The 17,412-nt window shown below is 43.8% G+C and overlaps 2 protein-coding genes across 9 annotated transcripts in view; one reads left to right on the plus strand and one right to left on the minus strand.

The window, feature by feature from the left end:
* Window positions 1–6,554, plus strand: part of LOC139057277 (GSK3-beta interaction protein) — a 44,095-nt gene extending 37,541 nt beyond the window's left edge. The window contains exons 1-3 of one of the 2 annotated variants that reach the window (XM_070535194.1): window positions 4,176–4,318; window positions 4,386–4,520; window positions 5,994–6,554. In XM_070535194.1, coding sequence (XP_070391295.1) covers window positions 4,404–4,520; window positions 5,994–6,386 — 510 coding nt within the window. In that variant the 5' untranslated portion in view covers window positions 4,176–4,318; window positions 4,386–4,403 and the 3' untranslated portion in view covers window positions 6,387–6,554. Of the gene's footprint in view, window positions 1–4,175; window positions 4,319–4,385; window positions 4,521–5,993 lie in introns of those variants that run through there. The other variant, XM_070535195.1, reaches the window with a different exon arrangement.
* Window positions 6,555–6,977: 423 nt separating this feature from the next.
* LOC139057275 (cGMP-dependent 3',5'-cyclic phosphodiesterase-like) overlaps window positions 6,978–17,412 on the minus strand; it is a 34,614-nt gene continuing 24,179 nt past the window's right edge. For 6 of the 7 annotated variants that reach the window (XM_070535184.1, XM_070535190.1, XM_070535186.1 and 3 more), the window contains 7 exons: window positions 16,149–16,196; window positions 15,974–16,048; window positions 15,751–15,850; window positions 15,491–15,603; window positions 13,673–13,818; window positions 11,647–11,831; window positions 6,978–8,642 (listed from right to left, as the gene is read on the minus strand). In XM_070535184.1, coding sequence (XP_070391285.1) covers window positions 8,632–8,642; window positions 11,647–11,831; window positions 13,673–13,818; window positions 15,491–15,603; window positions 15,751–15,850; window positions 15,974–16,048; window positions 16,149–16,196 — 678 coding nt within the window. In that variant the 3' untranslated portion in view covers window positions 6,978–8,631. The remainder of the gene's footprint in view (window positions 8,643–11,646; window positions 11,832–13,672; window positions 13,819–15,490; window positions 15,604–15,750; window positions 15,851–15,973; window positions 16,049–16,148; window positions 16,197–17,412) is intronic. The other variant, XM_070535185.1, reaches the window with a different exon arrangement.

Genomic DNA, 17,412 nt, shown 5'->3' on the forward strand with positions numbered 1-17,412 from the left:
ATACCTTCCGTAGTTGCCAATTGCTTGTTCTTAAGCCTACCCCCCCCCCCCCCCACCAGCCCCCCTCTCCCGCGTTTTGCATTGAAGTCGCTCACGACTACAGCATGCTGAGTTTGCACCTTTCTCATTGCTAATTCAACATCTTCATAAAACTGTTCTATTTCTCAATCATCATGACTAGAGGAACGTAGGCTTCATTACCTATAACTAATACTTAGCTTAATTGCGACGACTGCTACCCTCTCATTAATGCTGTAAGTTCATCAACGCAGCCCGCTATGTTCTTATGAATTAGAAATAACACCCCGTATTCTCTCTTATCAGGAAGACCTCTGTAACAGAGGACGTGGCAGTTAGCACTCTATATGCCTAAGCAGTTCTAATCTCACTAAGCCCAATAATATCCTCGCATTGGGTGCTCACGGGAAGACTACACATGATGCTGTGCAGGGCGAATGGGCTGGACAAGTTTTGAAGTGAGGGAAGTTCACAGTAAAATTGGTTATGAAGAACGACTGAGGAATATGGAAGAAAGTAATTCGGCTGGGAGAGTGTTCAGGTATTAGTACAGGAAAAACATTGATTCACAGTGGAGAAAAAGAACTAGGACGCTTACCAGCAAGTATACGACGTGTGTGGTAAGCAACATGGCAACAAAGAACGACAAGCGGAAAATCAGAGAGACTGAGATAATCTCATGGGGGGCAGCAATGGAAAAGAAACCTTCTATGAGTAATGTTAGGATTGGGGGCTCAATCCCATCGCTCGTAATCAGTTGTCAAGATTGGAGTCCGGCGTGAATTAGAAGGTAGCTGGCCCATGCCGTCGTCCAACTTTTCCACGCTGAGGGTGTTGATGAAGGGAAGGATTGCTTCTCATCGAGAACGAGGAATATGGGTTTATTTACAGTATTTACATGCAGTTCATCAGTCTAGCATGACTGCGAGAGAAAGTACGTCAGTCTAACATGACTGCTTGAGAGAGTGTACTGAGCATCCGCACAACAGCGGTTTATAAACACTCGGTCCTCCCCCGATACCCAGGGCACGGAAACGTTCGTCCAGTCATCATAAACACGCCGCCTCCGCGGGACGACTTACACACACACACACACACACACACACACACACACACACACACACACGCACACACACACACACGCACACACGCGCGCACACACACACACACACACAGGAACCGACGTCACACGGACTTTGTAGAACATCGGGGCTTACTGCAAGAACGGTGCGTGGAAAGGGGTCCCCGTCGACGTTCCCGCGGCGCTACCCCGCTCGCGGCAGACCAGGGCGGCGGTGGCGAGTGCAGTCACAAAGCCTGCTACGTCGAACTCGGCTCCAACGACGGAGAGTTGAGGACGCGCGTATTGTTCTCGACGCACAGTCGACTTAGTCACGCCGTGGCTAGAGGTTTGCGGCGACGCTCCAGGAGAAGATGACGCCCACGGTCGCAACTGGTTGGCAAAACTTGCACGTCAGCGGGCCGTTCTTAACAGCGCCTCCATGGCCCGGAAAATATCGACTGTCCAGCGCTGACAACCGCTGGGCAGGAAGAGAGCGGCTGGTGGCCAGGGGGTGATGCCTTGGCTCGCAGCGACCACTTGTGTAATGATGTCACCGCCCCAAAACATCCAACAAGGACAGGCAACTACAAAACGAACCCCCCAACACGGCTCTGCGCCGAGATGACGTACCTTGGCTCTCACTTTAGACCCGCTAGGCTTCAAAGAAAACATAAGTGCAGAAACAAAGAAATGCTGCATTCCGCTATGTCAATTTCTGAAGCAATTTCGTGCTCACAAATTCAGCAATCATGGAGAGAATCCTGCTAAATGAGAGGGGATCTTCTTGGCTTAACAAAATTAACACTAGTAACCCTAAAATTTAGGCGGGACCCTCAAACGCAGAATTCAAGTTAGCCTGCTCAAACCATCCGCATTGCTATGCAACTTTCCCTTTTTATATCTAATGGAGAAGTTGTACTCTTGGAGAGTGGGACTCCATCGGTGCAAGCGGCTATTTTTGTGTGTCATTTGATTGAGCCACGTCAGAGGACAGTGGTCAGTCTCGAAGATGAACTTCGCTCCGTACAAGTAACACGACAACTTCTGGGCGGCCCAAACCAAACAAGCGCATTCCTTCTCTGAAGCTCAGTAGGCTTCCTCTCTTACATTTTACAGTTGGCATAGAGGATAGGATGCTCCTCGTTATCGTCGCCGACCTGACTAAGTACCACGCCTATACTTCTGTCGCTTGCGTCGCATTGAACTATGAATTCCTTTGTGTAGTCTGGCGCGCGAAGCACAGGACGAGAAACCAATAGCGTTTTCAAACTTTGGAAAGCGTTCTCGTTGTCCTTATCCCAGTGTACGCTACTTGGTGCTCCCTTTCGGAGGGCGTCCGTTAATGGACTTGCCATTTGCGAATAATTCGGAATGTACCGTTGATAGCACCCCACAAGTCCCAAAAATGAACGAATGTCTGTTTTCGTGCGCGGCTGAGAAAATTATCCAATCGTATCTATTTTCAGCTCAGCCGGCCGTCTCATGCCCTGGCCGACAACATGGCCCAGATAAGTAACCTGTGAACAACCAAATCTACGCTTTTCCGCTTTCATCGTGAAGCCGGCTTCCCTCAACCGTGAGAACACCTGTTTGAGGTGCGATACGTGTTGTTCCCAGCTGTGCGAAAAAAATTGCTACATCATCAAGATATGGCAAGGCGAACTCGTTCAGCGCGCGAAACTCACTTTCACCTCACCACGTCGAATGTGCACAATGCCCACTGGAGCTCCTTGGCCGTCGCCACATTAGCCGTTTGACAGCTGTAATTATCCGTGGCTCCCCTCAGAAGCATTGAAGAAACTGCAGCGCTTCCCTTTCTACTAACGTGCGAGGCCAGGGGGGGACGCAGATAGAACTGTAGAGAGGAGAAGGAGCGGGGGAAGAGGCAACACCTCCTAATCTCTAGAGGGTGTTGAAAAAGGCAGCGAAGGCAGTCCAATATAAGAGAGGGGGAGGTGACGTGAGAAGGCAAGGAAACCCCACTACTGTACGACAGCGGTTGCGGGGTACAGAACGTTGCGGCTATTTCTGAAAAATAAACGCCATGCAAATATGTCAAGCGGGCAACTTACGCAGGGCGTGCAGAAGCAGAGCCATAGCCTATATAGGAGGCTATGGCAGAGCCTCATTAATTAAAGCGCACCGCAGGGTCCAGACGACACTACGGAAGTGGTCGACCGTCAAATCAACACTTCTGCGCCCGCCGCGTTAGCTTTGCGGCTATGGCATTGCTAGAGGTCGAGGATTTGATCCCATTTCGACGGGGGCGAAATAGAAAACGCAGATGCACTTATATTGTGGGACACGTTAAAGAACATCACGGTGTCAAAATTAATCCAGAGTCCGCCACTACGGCTTGCATCATAATTCGAGTGTGGTTTTAGAACGTACAGCCCCATAATCCAATTCAAGTTTAATACTTCCGCCACAATACGACGTGCCATGTGAGGAAAGGACAACGCTCAACCCTCTTAGAAGTTATAAAATATGGAGCACAACAACGCCTCGAGCAAACACCTCCCCCTGTGTGCTCTGTCTACTACACAGACAAACAGCAATGGTGCACGCAAGGTAATGTTTAGCATCAACTCACCACTCTCGTATTAGCCTAAACGTTGAAGAAATTAAGCTTTAGCCGTCAACATCACCGCTAATTATCGTCAATCAAAGCATGCAGCACGGAAAGTTTCGCTTACATTGATTCCCACAGTGCGTGGGATCTGCATAATTCTTTCTTTCTTTTTCATTTCACGTAACTTGCGTGACGTCTTTTTGCCACAGTTTTCTGATGACAATGTTTCATCAAGTTTTCAGTTATATCTGTTCTAAAAACTATCATAAGATAAGGCTTTACGCCACAAAAATTGTGTTGGATATGCCTCACTTAATATAGTATGTGGTTGGACTGTGCAACAACAATTAAAATGTGCTAATATTAACCTGAGTCACGATGACTTTAGTGTACATATTCGTGCCGATTCCTTGAGCACGTTGGGACTTTCGGTAAAGTGTCTGACACTTTATTACTCGCCTTTGGGATTTCACGCTCATACTTGTGGCGCCATCCTTTGGGGCTTTACAATAACTGATCAGTAGCAATACGGCGGCGCCAGGGGCGCTACCGGAGCAAGCGCAGGTGTTCTGTGGCGCAGGGAGCAAGCAAGCGCTTGTGACGTTTTTCGTTTTTGCTGTGGTTTGCTTTTTTTGCTTGCAGCCGTGGTTGTCTGCTAGTTACCGGTAAGCTGAATTTGATTAACGAGAAACGTTGTAGTATATAACCCTGTTCACATACGTATCGTTGCAGTCGCGCTGACTGAGCACGATGACTACCGCGGCGGCGTCGACGTCCGAGTTACCGTCTACTCCACCAAAACTGGATAAAGCCGATATAGCTACGACGACACCAAAATCCGCCAATTCGTCGATGGAAACGATGTCGGTAAGTAACGACTTTACTTTCACTTTCGCTGTGATGCTTATGGCTTTCTACCAGCAGTGTGGGAGTTCAATCAAATTACGCGCCGTTGCATGTGCGTAGCAGCACATGATGCGTGATTCATTCTTCGTGCCGCCTAAACATGTAGAAAATATTAAGAGGTGATGTGCTAAATTGTCGTCGCTTTAGCATAGGCTAATTGGTGAAGCTACGATCTCCAGACTGCAGTTTAGTGAACAGCGAGAACATAGCCAGTCGAAGCGCACACTCACGAGCGCGGATCACTCCGTACGCCAAGGTTTTGTGGCCTGCCGCGTAGGTTAACAGTAATTGCCTGAACTTTATTAGGGATCCTTGAAAGCGGGTATTCTGTGATACAAAAGGTACTACTCGCCCACCTTAGCGATACGGAACGCGTCTCTGCAAACCGCACAGTAGTCGTAGTTTAACATGTCTCTGATGGACACATTAGCTTGCAATTTCGAAATTAAATACCCCCCGCTATATATGCATTAGTATCCACTTAAGCCGCATTGCAACATCATCTCAGTCCTGTTCATCAGTGACAGCTCTATAAGCCGATCAGACACGTGGTTTCAGAAGCCTTTTATCGCTGCATCCTACCAAGGAGGTTCAAGAAAAACTGCTGGACAGACAGAAAAACTTGATTCATAGAGTGGAAACTATGTCCCGAAGGTGAAGCCGCACAGGAGGGGCACGATAGAATTACAAATAAATATGATGAAGCGCTCTTCGCACACTTCCCACGAGTTATTCAACCTCCCCGATTTATCATCGCCTGTTTTACCGCACATACTTATCTACGTGTACCTCTGTATTACTGGTTTTAGAGTGAAATCTAAATACTCTGGCATATTGTATTGGGGAGAACGTCATCATTATTCAGAAGAAATTACTATTTTCGTTGGGAACAACCAGCTTTTGTTTTCTAATTAGTCTAGCATAACAATAACCAAGCCAAATCACTTAATCTGCAAGCAAACATCACCCAATTAGGCTCTATTTCAGGTGAAGGAGGGGCAAGCATCGGCTTCACCTTTCCTGTTACGAAGCTACGGGAGGTTCCACTCGAGCAGTTTTCCTTTAACCACCTTGCATCTGACATGCGCCACCACGTCCTGTGGCATGGTATAGTATTGACCGGGAGGTTTATGTCAAGAGAATTGCCCAAACAGGCAGGAACAGAGAGGAATGGAGGCACCTTGAGTCTTGGTGGTTCTTCCTGTATCGGCCGTGTAAATACCTTGGTAATGCGGGGTACTTTCAGTAGCGATTGATTCCAATTGGACCCGGAATTTCTCGATCATGGTTGGCTACCTTCCGGAGCTTGTGCGGAAAAGCCAGTCGTGCTCGATTTGATCCAGATCGGGTTCAGTTGCAATCTAAACTGATCGTGTGACACTCGTATCTTATACGCGCCCTAAATGTTCACTTCTCTTTTTCCTGTTACCACAGCCCAGCAGCAAGGTGTTCCATTATGGCATAGAGGAAGTACCCTACCAGCAGGAACTGAAATCCATCATTGAAGAGATTCGTTTTGGCGTGACCGACGTAGGCATGGCCACACTTCCGTCAGACGAACTGGCCAGCTACTTCAACTTGCAGACAAAAGAGGAAAAGCGCATGTGCATTATGATGTCGCGACAAGGGTTCCAAGTTGTTGGCAATGACTACAACCTTCGGGACATTGAAGATGGACAGTGCTTCGAAACTGTTGATGCTCTTCTGGACTCTCTAAGCCCCACTTACCGTCGGCTCTTCAATGAAGCATTGACAAAAAAACTGCAAGATTTGCAGAAGGACAGTCAGAGCATTGATGAAACGTCAACAGGAGGCACTGAAAAATAAGTTGTTGCCCCAAGACATGCCATCACCACTCACGGGACATGCTTTTTAGTATTCACCTGTGCCAAATGAGCCACCTTGCTGTTTATTAACAGGACATTACGACTTTGGTGCTGTGCTGCAAGTGGTGCCTTTGTGCCAATGAGTGTTTTAAGAATGTGTTCTAGTCAAGTTCAGGCTTCTGAATCTCACCAACACATACACATTTTTGGACACTGCTTGATACATTCCAAGCAGTAGAAATGTGAAGTACAGCACAATTTTGCTTGCCTGTAGTGGTAATAACACATCTAGAAGGTTTATTTTGCAAGTTCCAGTTACTACTGCACAGAATTATCTTGGTTTTGGATGCCTATTGGCATTTTGTGCAGCTTCATGAAGTGCGCAAAATAATCTTGGTGGTATACAGCACTCATTATCCTGGCGCTAGCATTTCGTATTTGGTATGCTTGCTTGTACACATAAATTGGCAATCTGCATATTTAAAGCAGCTCCACCTGTTGTTTGATGAAGCAGTTGTCTTTAAAGCCATTCAAGCACCAGGAATTGTCTTCCAATTTTTTTTCCTGAAATAAACATTGAATAACACAGAACTCTTTATGCAGGGAACATGTACGCACAACATTTATTGACACTTAAAATCTCTCAATATATGTATATATAATATTTATATATTTATTTATAATATTTATATGCGAGTTTTGTGAAACAAACCCTGAGGATCTTATCCTTTCTCCAAACTTTGTACAGAGAAGTGATGAACACATGAACATGTTAAATGAAGTGGAATATCTTGCCTTGCACTTGTGTATTCTAGCCTGCAGAAACTGCATGCTGCTGTGCTTGTGCAAGAAGGTAACAAACCAGGAACACCGGTTTTGCTCGTCTAACATTCTTCTCAAGAATTGTGTGTTCACAACAATGAATTCGAACATGTCGAAGGTGTTAACGAGACAACCTCACACTGCTGAAGCCTAGAAATGCTTACTACTACACATGAAAATATAATTTGTGCTCCCATAAATGCACTGTACACGGCAAGTTCCACCTCACCGGATGCACCAGCTTTGGACAGGTTCTGCAGCAACTGGAAGTGCAATCGGTGGTAAGCGGCGACACGTAGCTACCGATTCTGTCCAATAAGAGAGGCACAACAGAAGGAAAGTGCAAACTCTACGAGACAACTATAGTTACAATGAGCAAGGTGTGTGTTGCAGTCTCTGTAATTCACGCGTGTTGAGCCTTGGCAAATTGGCTGGGACAACATTGACAGAATGATTGCAATGCCTGAAAGGTGGTGGGCACACAAGGGTGTGAGGTGAACGGGGCTCAATGTAGAATGTGTGTTTGTGCAAAATGGGTCTAAAAAACTGGTATTGCTGACGAAGCATCTGTGTCGTTTCGCAGTACCTCATGTCGGGTGTGCTGCTTGCAAGGTTGTGAGCCTCGCACACCAACAAGCCTCTGCCTTGAGGGAGAGCCAGCTGCCTTTGAACTGACATACACGCACGCACACACAAAAAAAGACAGCAGCATTGTTTGTTTTTTTCTTTCATCGAGCACAGCACCATGTGACACTTGCCAGGTGGCGACAAGCGCGTGGACACTTAGGTGAAAGAGATGGGAGGCAAAAACTCTTAATATACACAATATGTACAAGGAATTATAAATAACAATGGGTGATGGTGACAGAAATTGTCTGGAGGGTGGCATGACCATAATGAGGGGACAACTGTGCCTCCCTCCCGTGCCTTCTCTGTCAAATTACTGAGAACAGAAGAATAGAGTACAAACAACAAGCACCAGGACTTCCTTAAAAAGCAGAAGAACAAGTGCTGCAAATGAGTACTAGTGCATGGCTTCTCCAAAGCGGTCCAAGACCTGCAGGGATGGCTTGAAGGTCTCCCAGGCTTTCCTTCATGGCTTGGTCCCGCTGCCGTGACTCCATGGCAGACGGTCACGGTATAGGCCTGCAGCGCATACCATCGTGGGAGTAGCAGTGCCGCAAGTGCAACCGCTTGTCTGGAATGCAGTGGTAAGGGAGAGGGTGCGTGTGCTCCTGGTGCGAGGAGGTTTTACGACACTGGTCACATGGACATCTCTTCTTTGTCCCCCACAATGCAGGGGGGAGGGGGCAAAGTGTTTTGATTTTGAGGGCAGAGCACGGGCAAGTGCATCAGCTTCCGGCTAGTGCTAGACTGGCCATTTTGACTCATCGAACCAGTGGTTTTTTTCTAGTTGCCTATGATCACTCGTGTTCTGAAAAAGGAAAAGAAAAGCACCAAATTTCTTAATAGCTGGAAAAATACGTTCTGCGTGCAAATGTTTTGAACCACCTATGCAGACATCCGTAAAAACTCATTGCTATACTCTGACAACTTGGGTATATGCAGTGGAAGATATACTACTATGCAATTCGAAGAGAAGTGTTATAAATGCACTAATCAACTATGTTCACTCATTCTCATGATGTCAAGGTGGAGGAGAACTTGTTAAATTTTTGGTCTCTCTCAGAAACTTAGAATAATCCTGTCATTTTAAAATGCATGTGCTGCTGTGTTGTGGAGCATGGAAATGCAAAGCACAGATCCAGTGAGGTTTCGTGGGCAGAGCTTGTACTTAATTGTGGTCACCGAAAACAAATGCACATAACAAGCCTTGTCACCAGTTCACCTAGCTAAGTACATTTGGGCTTATCTTTTCACAGGTCACTTGTACAACTCCTCTAATGACTCCTTACAGCTTTTTGCTTCGAGTTGTTCACGTTAATGACAGCTGCATATTCTTGCTCTTGTGAATCTTTTCACTCAATGGCATCTTCAATTGGCTTGGAATGGCACTAGCTAAACATACATTTCCTTTCAAAAATGTTAAATGCAACCTGAAAGCTGTTGCCATAAATATTTATTGTGCAAATTCTATGCAAACCAACTAGTCACCATTCTTCATGAGTAGTGCAGATCGAGCATTCTTACTAAAACCTTTCTGGATAATTTAGGTAAATAGAAGTTAACTACATAAATCGAATTCCATTAAATGGGCCTGTGCAAGGTGGGTATCCATCCCATTTATCAGGGCTTCCATGTACTACCGAGAACAAACAGAAGCATATGAAGGGTGCCATTTTTCAAATATTGGGAGTAGTTGGTATTACAAAAATGAATGAGCAAATATAACCTAATATGGTAGCAAAGACAGCTAAAGGAGGAGACCGTGGCTTAAGAAAAACAAAGAATGATGGCCATTTAAAGGGCACTGAGTGGGTCTGTACTGCTTAAATACTATGTAAAAGGCCAATCACCTCATAATGTACTTCTCTACCATACAGTAAATTTTCATAATATGGAAATCGCTTTATTCGAAATATAGCCTCATTCGAAGTTTCTTGAAATGCTGATAGCGTATGCAATTTAATATGACAGGATTATTCTAGGTGCTGTAGCAGCTAACTCCACTTAGTACAAAACATGAACAGGGAAATCCTAGTGGAATCGCTTGGTGAAGCAAAGATAATGACACTTTGAATTTCTTAGTAACAGCCTGCCTAAGCAAAGAGTGCAGCGAAGGTCACTACGTCACACGGCGGAAGCTGCCGGGACTAAATGTATCACATGGCAATAATAGACACACTAGACAACTGTTTGCAGGCTTCCACAGAATTTCGCCACTGTCACATCGCCCCTATCAAGTATACAGCTTTATTTCTATATACATTTTCAAGCTACGACGCTGTTTTGAGTCTATACATCTCATCACACTACACTTCTTTTATAACTGTATAACTAAATACAGCTTATAACGAAGTCAATCACCTGGCCTGATAACTTTTTTTTTATATTGAGAGCTTACTGTAGCAGAAATTCTGTTTGCTGAGGGCCTGTTGTTTAAAGTAAAATTAAGAGCGGCTTCTGTATATATATATATATATATATATATATATATATATATATATATATATATATATATATATATATAAGGTGGTACATCCTTTCTTTGGAGATTATAAGAGCTTGTTAGTGAACCAATGTTTACCCAGTTCATTAGACATGGACAACAGAATAGACACACATGACACTGAACTAACAACTGAGTTTTGTTTTCTTTGGAGCAGGAATGAATGCACTTTACCCCAAGGCAGGAAAAGACAAGAGAAACGATGCACAATACGTGATAGCTGCAGAAAACATTCCACCACATGTCATTTCGCAATAAGAAATCACACTGCTTTTTTTGACAGAGAGAGTGAAGACACACTGACGCACTTTTTACCCCTTTTCAAAATTCCTTGCACTTCTTTGATTTCTCTTTATTCTTGACTTTTACAACTACATATGCTTGACCAAAATGAGGCCAACAACCACAATTGCGGCAATGTACCACAAGGTGCCCACTAACAACCCTTCAGACATTATACCTACGCTCTCGAAGACGTTCGTTTTGGCACCACCAAGTTTGACTTGCATTATTCTCTCGTTTGTTTAGGTACCACCAAGTTTGACTTGCATACTCGCTCCTGCACGATAACGAAATTCATTAAACTATGCCTTCACCACACAGCACGAACTTGCCTTTATGCTTGGTAATTCATCATTGTTTAGGTCCTAAGGTAACTTTGACTTGACGGCACACTGTTTAGCTTTTTAGGTGCCAAAAATATGGCTTTCACACAAACTCCTTTGCCAATGCACTTTACATTATGGCTAATCTGGTGCAGGTACAGGATAACCGCAATTCTTGTATCCTGCTTTTGTGCTGTGGCACTGAAATCTGCATCACTGTTACAAGCTTTCTTTTTTGACAGCAGGATTTTTCCGCAACAGATCTTGGGGAAAAGGTGTGGGTACCCAACAGATGCCAAATGCTCAGTGTGGCGTGCAGTGGGATGCTTTCCGCAGATTGCATTTTTTGTGCCTTACTTCTGTTGTATTTTCATGTTTTCATGGTGCAAAGCACATTTATACGTGCTCCTAGAAAAATAAGGTAGTCCAGCACTGTGTGTGTCCATTCCCTTGACCATGTCTAATGTGCTGGACAAACATCGATCATGCAGCACCAACTAGCCCAATGCTTAACTTGTTTATAAAAAAAAGTGTGAATACAAGACACAATAACAGAAAATAGACACAGGAGGAGTACTGGATCCTTGTCCTTCTTCTATGTTCAATCTATGTTTGGTTTTTCATGATAATGCATGTAAACTAACTGTTGTTCATGTAGCTTGGCTATAGTAAGCACACAGTGAGTACAAACTGCTGACATATACCTTCTATCTTCTCCAAGCATCGCAGCACTTCCTTCTCAAGTTTCTCATCCTCAAAAAGGTCCAGTGAAGAGGCGCTGTTGGCATACCGTCGTCTACAGATGTCACTGACTCTCTCCCAGTACATCTTGTTGTTGTCCACAGCTTCTGCAGTCTCCCGCGCTGCTGGGAACATCTCGGCCAGAAGGCTGTGCAAGACAACAAGATTGCCTTCTCAGATCAACGACAAACACTACCACAAGAACAGACAAGCTGTCAACTTTGCTTGTTGGAAAGCTTCCTGAAGCATTTAGACAACAGCAAACAAGGTGAAGTGAGGCAAAATAAAAGTAGTGCCTCATATTGCACCACTACTGTATTGCAAGGGTTGGCTAATGACAGCAAACATGAGTTTGAAACTATATTAAGAAACATCATATTAAGCATTAAATAGTTATAGACAATGCCAACCATGTTTCAAATAAGCACTTGCTGTATCTCAATGATACACTTTACATGTAAAACATGCCATCGTAATGCACTGGCCAGCTTGAATAGCAGGCCTGCTCTGGTAAGATGGTTTTACGGAACCTAGAGGGATACTGGCCTCAGGGTTTGGCAATTCAGATTCAGTGTGAGTACAAAGAAGCTACACTGGAACCTCCCATGCTGATCACAGTGCCCGACTACACAAGCCTATTGAGCAGACGCAGTGGTTCACAGCAAGACATTGCATTCTTACAAAAAAAATCTGGCATCCCTGATCTTGGGTCACAGGCACTTGGCCTCATCTGTGAGCCCAATCGTACGTGCCTAGCATGACTGGGCACGAACACACTTGAACACAAAAATGCACACACTGTCAAGCACATGCTAGTTGGCTAGCGTAGGTGAGCGTGTGCTGGGGGCGCCTTCTTGCTCCTTCTAAACTGCATGGAGAAGGAGGTCGCACACAACAGTACTTTTTCCAGTTCAAATTTGGCTCCCCTTGTCTTTTCTCATCATTTTTCGCTACATTATGGTAGCTGGTGACGCATCAAGCCTTTGCCTTTGGCTCGGGTTTTTCCGAAAAGCGGTTCGTGGCAACGAAAAATCTTGTTCAAAATAACCGGTGCGGGGTTTTTGCAGTTGAAATTTGCAGTAGTTTTTCTCTACTCAAATAGACAGGACTTTGATGGGACCAACAGCAACTCAATTTATCAATATTTCACTGTAGTTGTACTGCAATGTCAATATATGTGATTATGCAGCTTCGCTCATTTGATTCCACCATTGATTACATTAGCCTTTCTTTAAAGACACTCCCACGAGCAGTTCAACATTTTAATGAAAATGCTACCAGGAACAATTTCTCTTTTTGCTTGGAGAGGATACATAAAGTTAGGGAAATACAAGTTTAACAACGCACAGGTTTAGTCTGGTTTGTATTTCGTGGTTAAATTAGTGCAAGCAAAGACAAAGAACATATGAAATGTACAAGCACAAAGGTAAATTATGAATGTTACCTTGACAAGTCAGCCAGGCAGTGGCTATTCTGTCTGGATGGCACGCACTAAAATTTTTTGCATTGATGTCATTTCACAGAGTATGCCGAGTAATATACCAAATTTTGGTTCATTACTTGATTCTCTCATTCAGAGTAAATTACCAAGTATGCACCTCTTGCAACAATGCCAGACAAATGTATGTTTTAAATAACAAAATATCTTCTGTGGAAATTTGCAAGTGTTGATGAATTGTCACAGAGAGAAAAAATGTGATCCAGCCAAAAGTAGTACAAACAGGCATGCACACACAGATGGAGGTTACTAAGAAGAAAGCCTTCACACTTCAAAAAAACTCTTTCTGGTGAGATGAACCAAGAGCGAACCTCCCGGTTATTAAAGCTAACCACCTGGACTTAAACAGCGTGCACCATGCAATAGCACAGCTCTGTGCTAAATACGAGTGTGACCATGCTAAGGGTTTGGCCAGAACAGTCACGTACCCCATATTTCACAACATTCAATACATCTCGCAACAGCCCCCAGAGCTGTCACGGCACACTCACTCAAATATGGGCTTGACAATGGTCTGGATGAAGTGGATCTGCAGCTCGGGGATGTATGCCTTTTCACGATCCATCATCTCGCTCGGCTTCACACCCATCGCTTTCTCCAAATCTCCTTGGGAAAAGAACTCGTTGTAGATGAGCTCCTGCAGAAAGCAGGCAAAACAAGTGTCACAAAATCACTATGTCCCATTTTCTAGGTATGATGGCCATAGGTGGCCTACAATCACACTGTGTCACAGCAGTAGCTCACAGAAAGCTTTTTCAAGTTTATAACAGAAGAGAGGTATCCCTTCATTTCAAATGCATGACTAACACATCCACTACCACGAAGGCTGACTGCTAATGTGTTGCCAAAAGAGGCACCTAGTACAAACTACTGAAGTAATGTGATGAGTCCCCAGGACTACACTATATATAGTCGCTTATTTTAGGGCCACTTCCACAGTGCCATAATTTGTACTTTTTCCAAAACAATCTTCTTTTTCACACTGACAGCAAATAGGACAGTGGAACTGAGTGTGCAGATCCCAGCAGGCAAAACACTACGCCCAGCATTCATGAAGTAGTGGCTTCATTTTTTTGCACCGCAAGTAAACAGTTTAGACTACTGCAGGGTTCGAACTTTAAGTTTTGAAGAAACAGCACTTGAGCATTCAGTAGAAGTCAACTTTTCTTCAAAGAATGTGACTGCACTCACACAGCAAAACTGCACACATGATGAAAGTGCAACAGCACCACAGGCAACAGCTTGCAGAGCAACACCTGCTATTAAGCAGCAACCATATTCATGCGATATGCAAACGTCACAGCGTGGAGCTACCACATGGACACAATATCGCGAAATAAAGTAGTCAAAAATGTCCATTGTTATCCAAATAAATATCACAGTGCACCTGTAAATAAATCACAAATGTACCACAAGGCCAACGTTTTAATCAAGGCATATTAGATCCAGCTTTATCATGCTGTCACCGCCAATGGAAATCTATTCCATGCCGCCAGCGTGCAATGCTGTTGCGCAATTGCACTGTTCCCGGCAAGAGTTGCTGCAGACACTTCTGGGTGAAAAGTGAAATTTTCTGGCTGGCCAAAAACCAGCAACGTGACAAGTGACAGCATTGGATCCACCTCCACGACGCCAAAACTTGTTGCTTGTCACCATCACTCATAAATCGCGTACATGTGGTTGTGCCTTTACAGACACACACAGCAAACTTCGGTCTCAGCTGAAAGGCTGGAGCAGAGGTTGCCAAGCTATTTGTCATGATCTTTTCATTCTCGGCCCTAGATCCCTGACTCAATGTTAGCCGTGTGCCACTGTCACAGTCTTCCGGCTGTCACTGCTGCACATGTTAGCCTAGCATAGGAAAACCACAGCATGTTTGTAAAGACTGCTGCTGCACTGCAGTAAGATGAGCTCAGTACTCCACATTAAAACATAAGCAGATATGAAGGTGATGGGAATGAAGGGAACCGTCCCCTTTCAGTGAACAAGTTACAATCCGTAGCAAAACTGGGCAGGCAATCTTTCGTAGCCGCGAAGAAATGCTTTGTCATGAAAAGTTCGCTTCTATACGAGTGCTCCCGTGAGAGAACCTGATAATTCAACCACAGCAAGATTCGAAGTCACTGTATATTTTGCTGTAAGGCCATCCCCACTAATGCTCCCCCTAATTTTTAATTTTTATTTTCCTAATTAAAAAAAGCTGTCGCAGCGAACATAGCAACTAAGTCAAGGCTCTCATTAAGCAAGAGGCTCGAGGGTCAACAATGATTTATACAGCATTGTAGAGGTAAATCCAAAACTGTACTTACAGCTATCTTCTTTGAGCTCTTCCAGTCTTTTGTCTGGTCCGAGAGATCGCAGCATGTGACTAGCATGCTTGTTAGGAGATTGTGATGCTTGCGATTGTCGTAGTTGTATCCTTCTGTGCCAGTGGGGAGCAAATAATAGCAGATGAGTAAAATGAGATTAAAATGTAAGGTTTACAAGCTGCCTCTTCAAAGTGATTCAAAGCCAACATGAATCGCGACAATGCAAATGCAGAGAGAAAATTCCACATTCCAGCACTCACCATCCACCATTAGCTTGAGCTCTTGAACGATCCGGAAGTGGTGAGCAAGGTCTGTGGCCAAGATGATGTCACGCATCTGATCTAAGCAATCAGTGTACTCCTGCAAAAGGGAAACAGTCATATGAACAGATGAAGCAACTTTTATTCTCACTAAATTTCGGCCTTTCTGGGAAAAAAAATTCACAATTAACAATGAAAAAACAATCCCAACTTAGCGACTCACCTGTCTAGAAAGGTTCTCAAAGATGTTACAGCCATCTGTGTTCAGTATTGCCATTGCCTGGGCAAAGTGGTGGCGCTGCATACAAAATTTATAACAAAACAAATGTAAGACCACTTCACTAGCAACTCATCATTGCAACTCAAGCAAGAGAAATAGCATGAGACATTGTGCTCACCTCCATGACTGATCCTTCTGAACTGTACAATGATGCCAGGATGGATTTCTAAAGGAAGAACAGAAAAACTTGGTAAATACACTGCCACACATCTTTTTCCGGTGACCATTTTTTTTTTTTTTACCGCCTAACCACTTCTACAAAGTTATCGCTCAGTGCAAGATGTATCTGGGCTTTCTAGAATGTAGTCACCAATTCTATAGCGATAGAATCTTGTCTAAATAGATTGCATGCACGAAGCAAATAGCTGTGTACATTCTGGATTATACACGAGCACCAACGATTATGCTGGAATGTATGATGAGTCATGTATAGATAACCATTTCACATTTGTACAACAGATTTCAATGAATGATGACTGTGCTTGCCACTAATATTGTGTTTTGCGTGTTGCTTGTTTTCTATGGACACAAGTTCACCCAATACATAACTCACACCTTTGGCAGTGTCTTACTCATTACTATCACAACATGACAACATGATAATACAGTAAATACAAGCATTCTTTTAGTTTGCTTATATACACAGTAATTCACAGACAAGGTAAGGCAATGAAATGGAAATCAAGTCAGCAATACATTCATCATAAACTTCATGCAGCAACTTTTCGCTCTGCATATATTAAGATTTAGCACAACAAATGCAGTCAAGACTTGATATAGCAAGCAAAAACATAATGAATTATAGGATATAACAAATAAATCAAAAATTTGGTTGGCCATGCTTAATTTAAATGCTTACAATTCCCTTGCTTATAATTAATAACTGAAAATGCGAGATTCGAGACACTATTATTTACAATGAAGAATGTTCACTTACAGCTCTATATATGTATTCTTACAGCAGAAATGGCAAAGACTCAGCAAGAGTGACTAGAAACAATACATTTTGGATGCACATGCATGTTTTGGTCAACGATTTGGGTTAGCTGTCTCACAGCCAACAAGCCAACGTGCTGATCCTGTGCAACCACAAGAATCACACGGCTGTATATGAACAATGGCTTGAATGGCATTCGTTATTAAGTGGTAATTGTGTGCCACATATTGGCACAACAAGCCACTAACAAGCTATCAAAATCGACAGGAGGCCCTTTGCTGGCCTGTCAGAGACGCCATGCTCGCATTTCTCTCGCAGATATGTCATCACCATTGTCTTTCGCCAATATTACCACAAAAACCTATAATGTATATCCAATATAATGAATGTTGGATATTTTCATGTCGGATAGAACTTCCGTACAATGTGGTTCAACTGTAGTATA

Source organism: Dermacentor albipictus, chromosome 3 (assembly GCF_038994185.2).
Source record: "Dermacentor albipictus isolate Rhodes 1998 colony chromosome 3, USDA_Dalb.pri_finalv2, whole genome shotgun sequence".
NCBI classification, from domain to species: Eukaryota; Metazoa; Arthropoda; class Arachnida; order Ixodida; family Ixodidae; genus Dermacentor; species Dermacentor albipictus.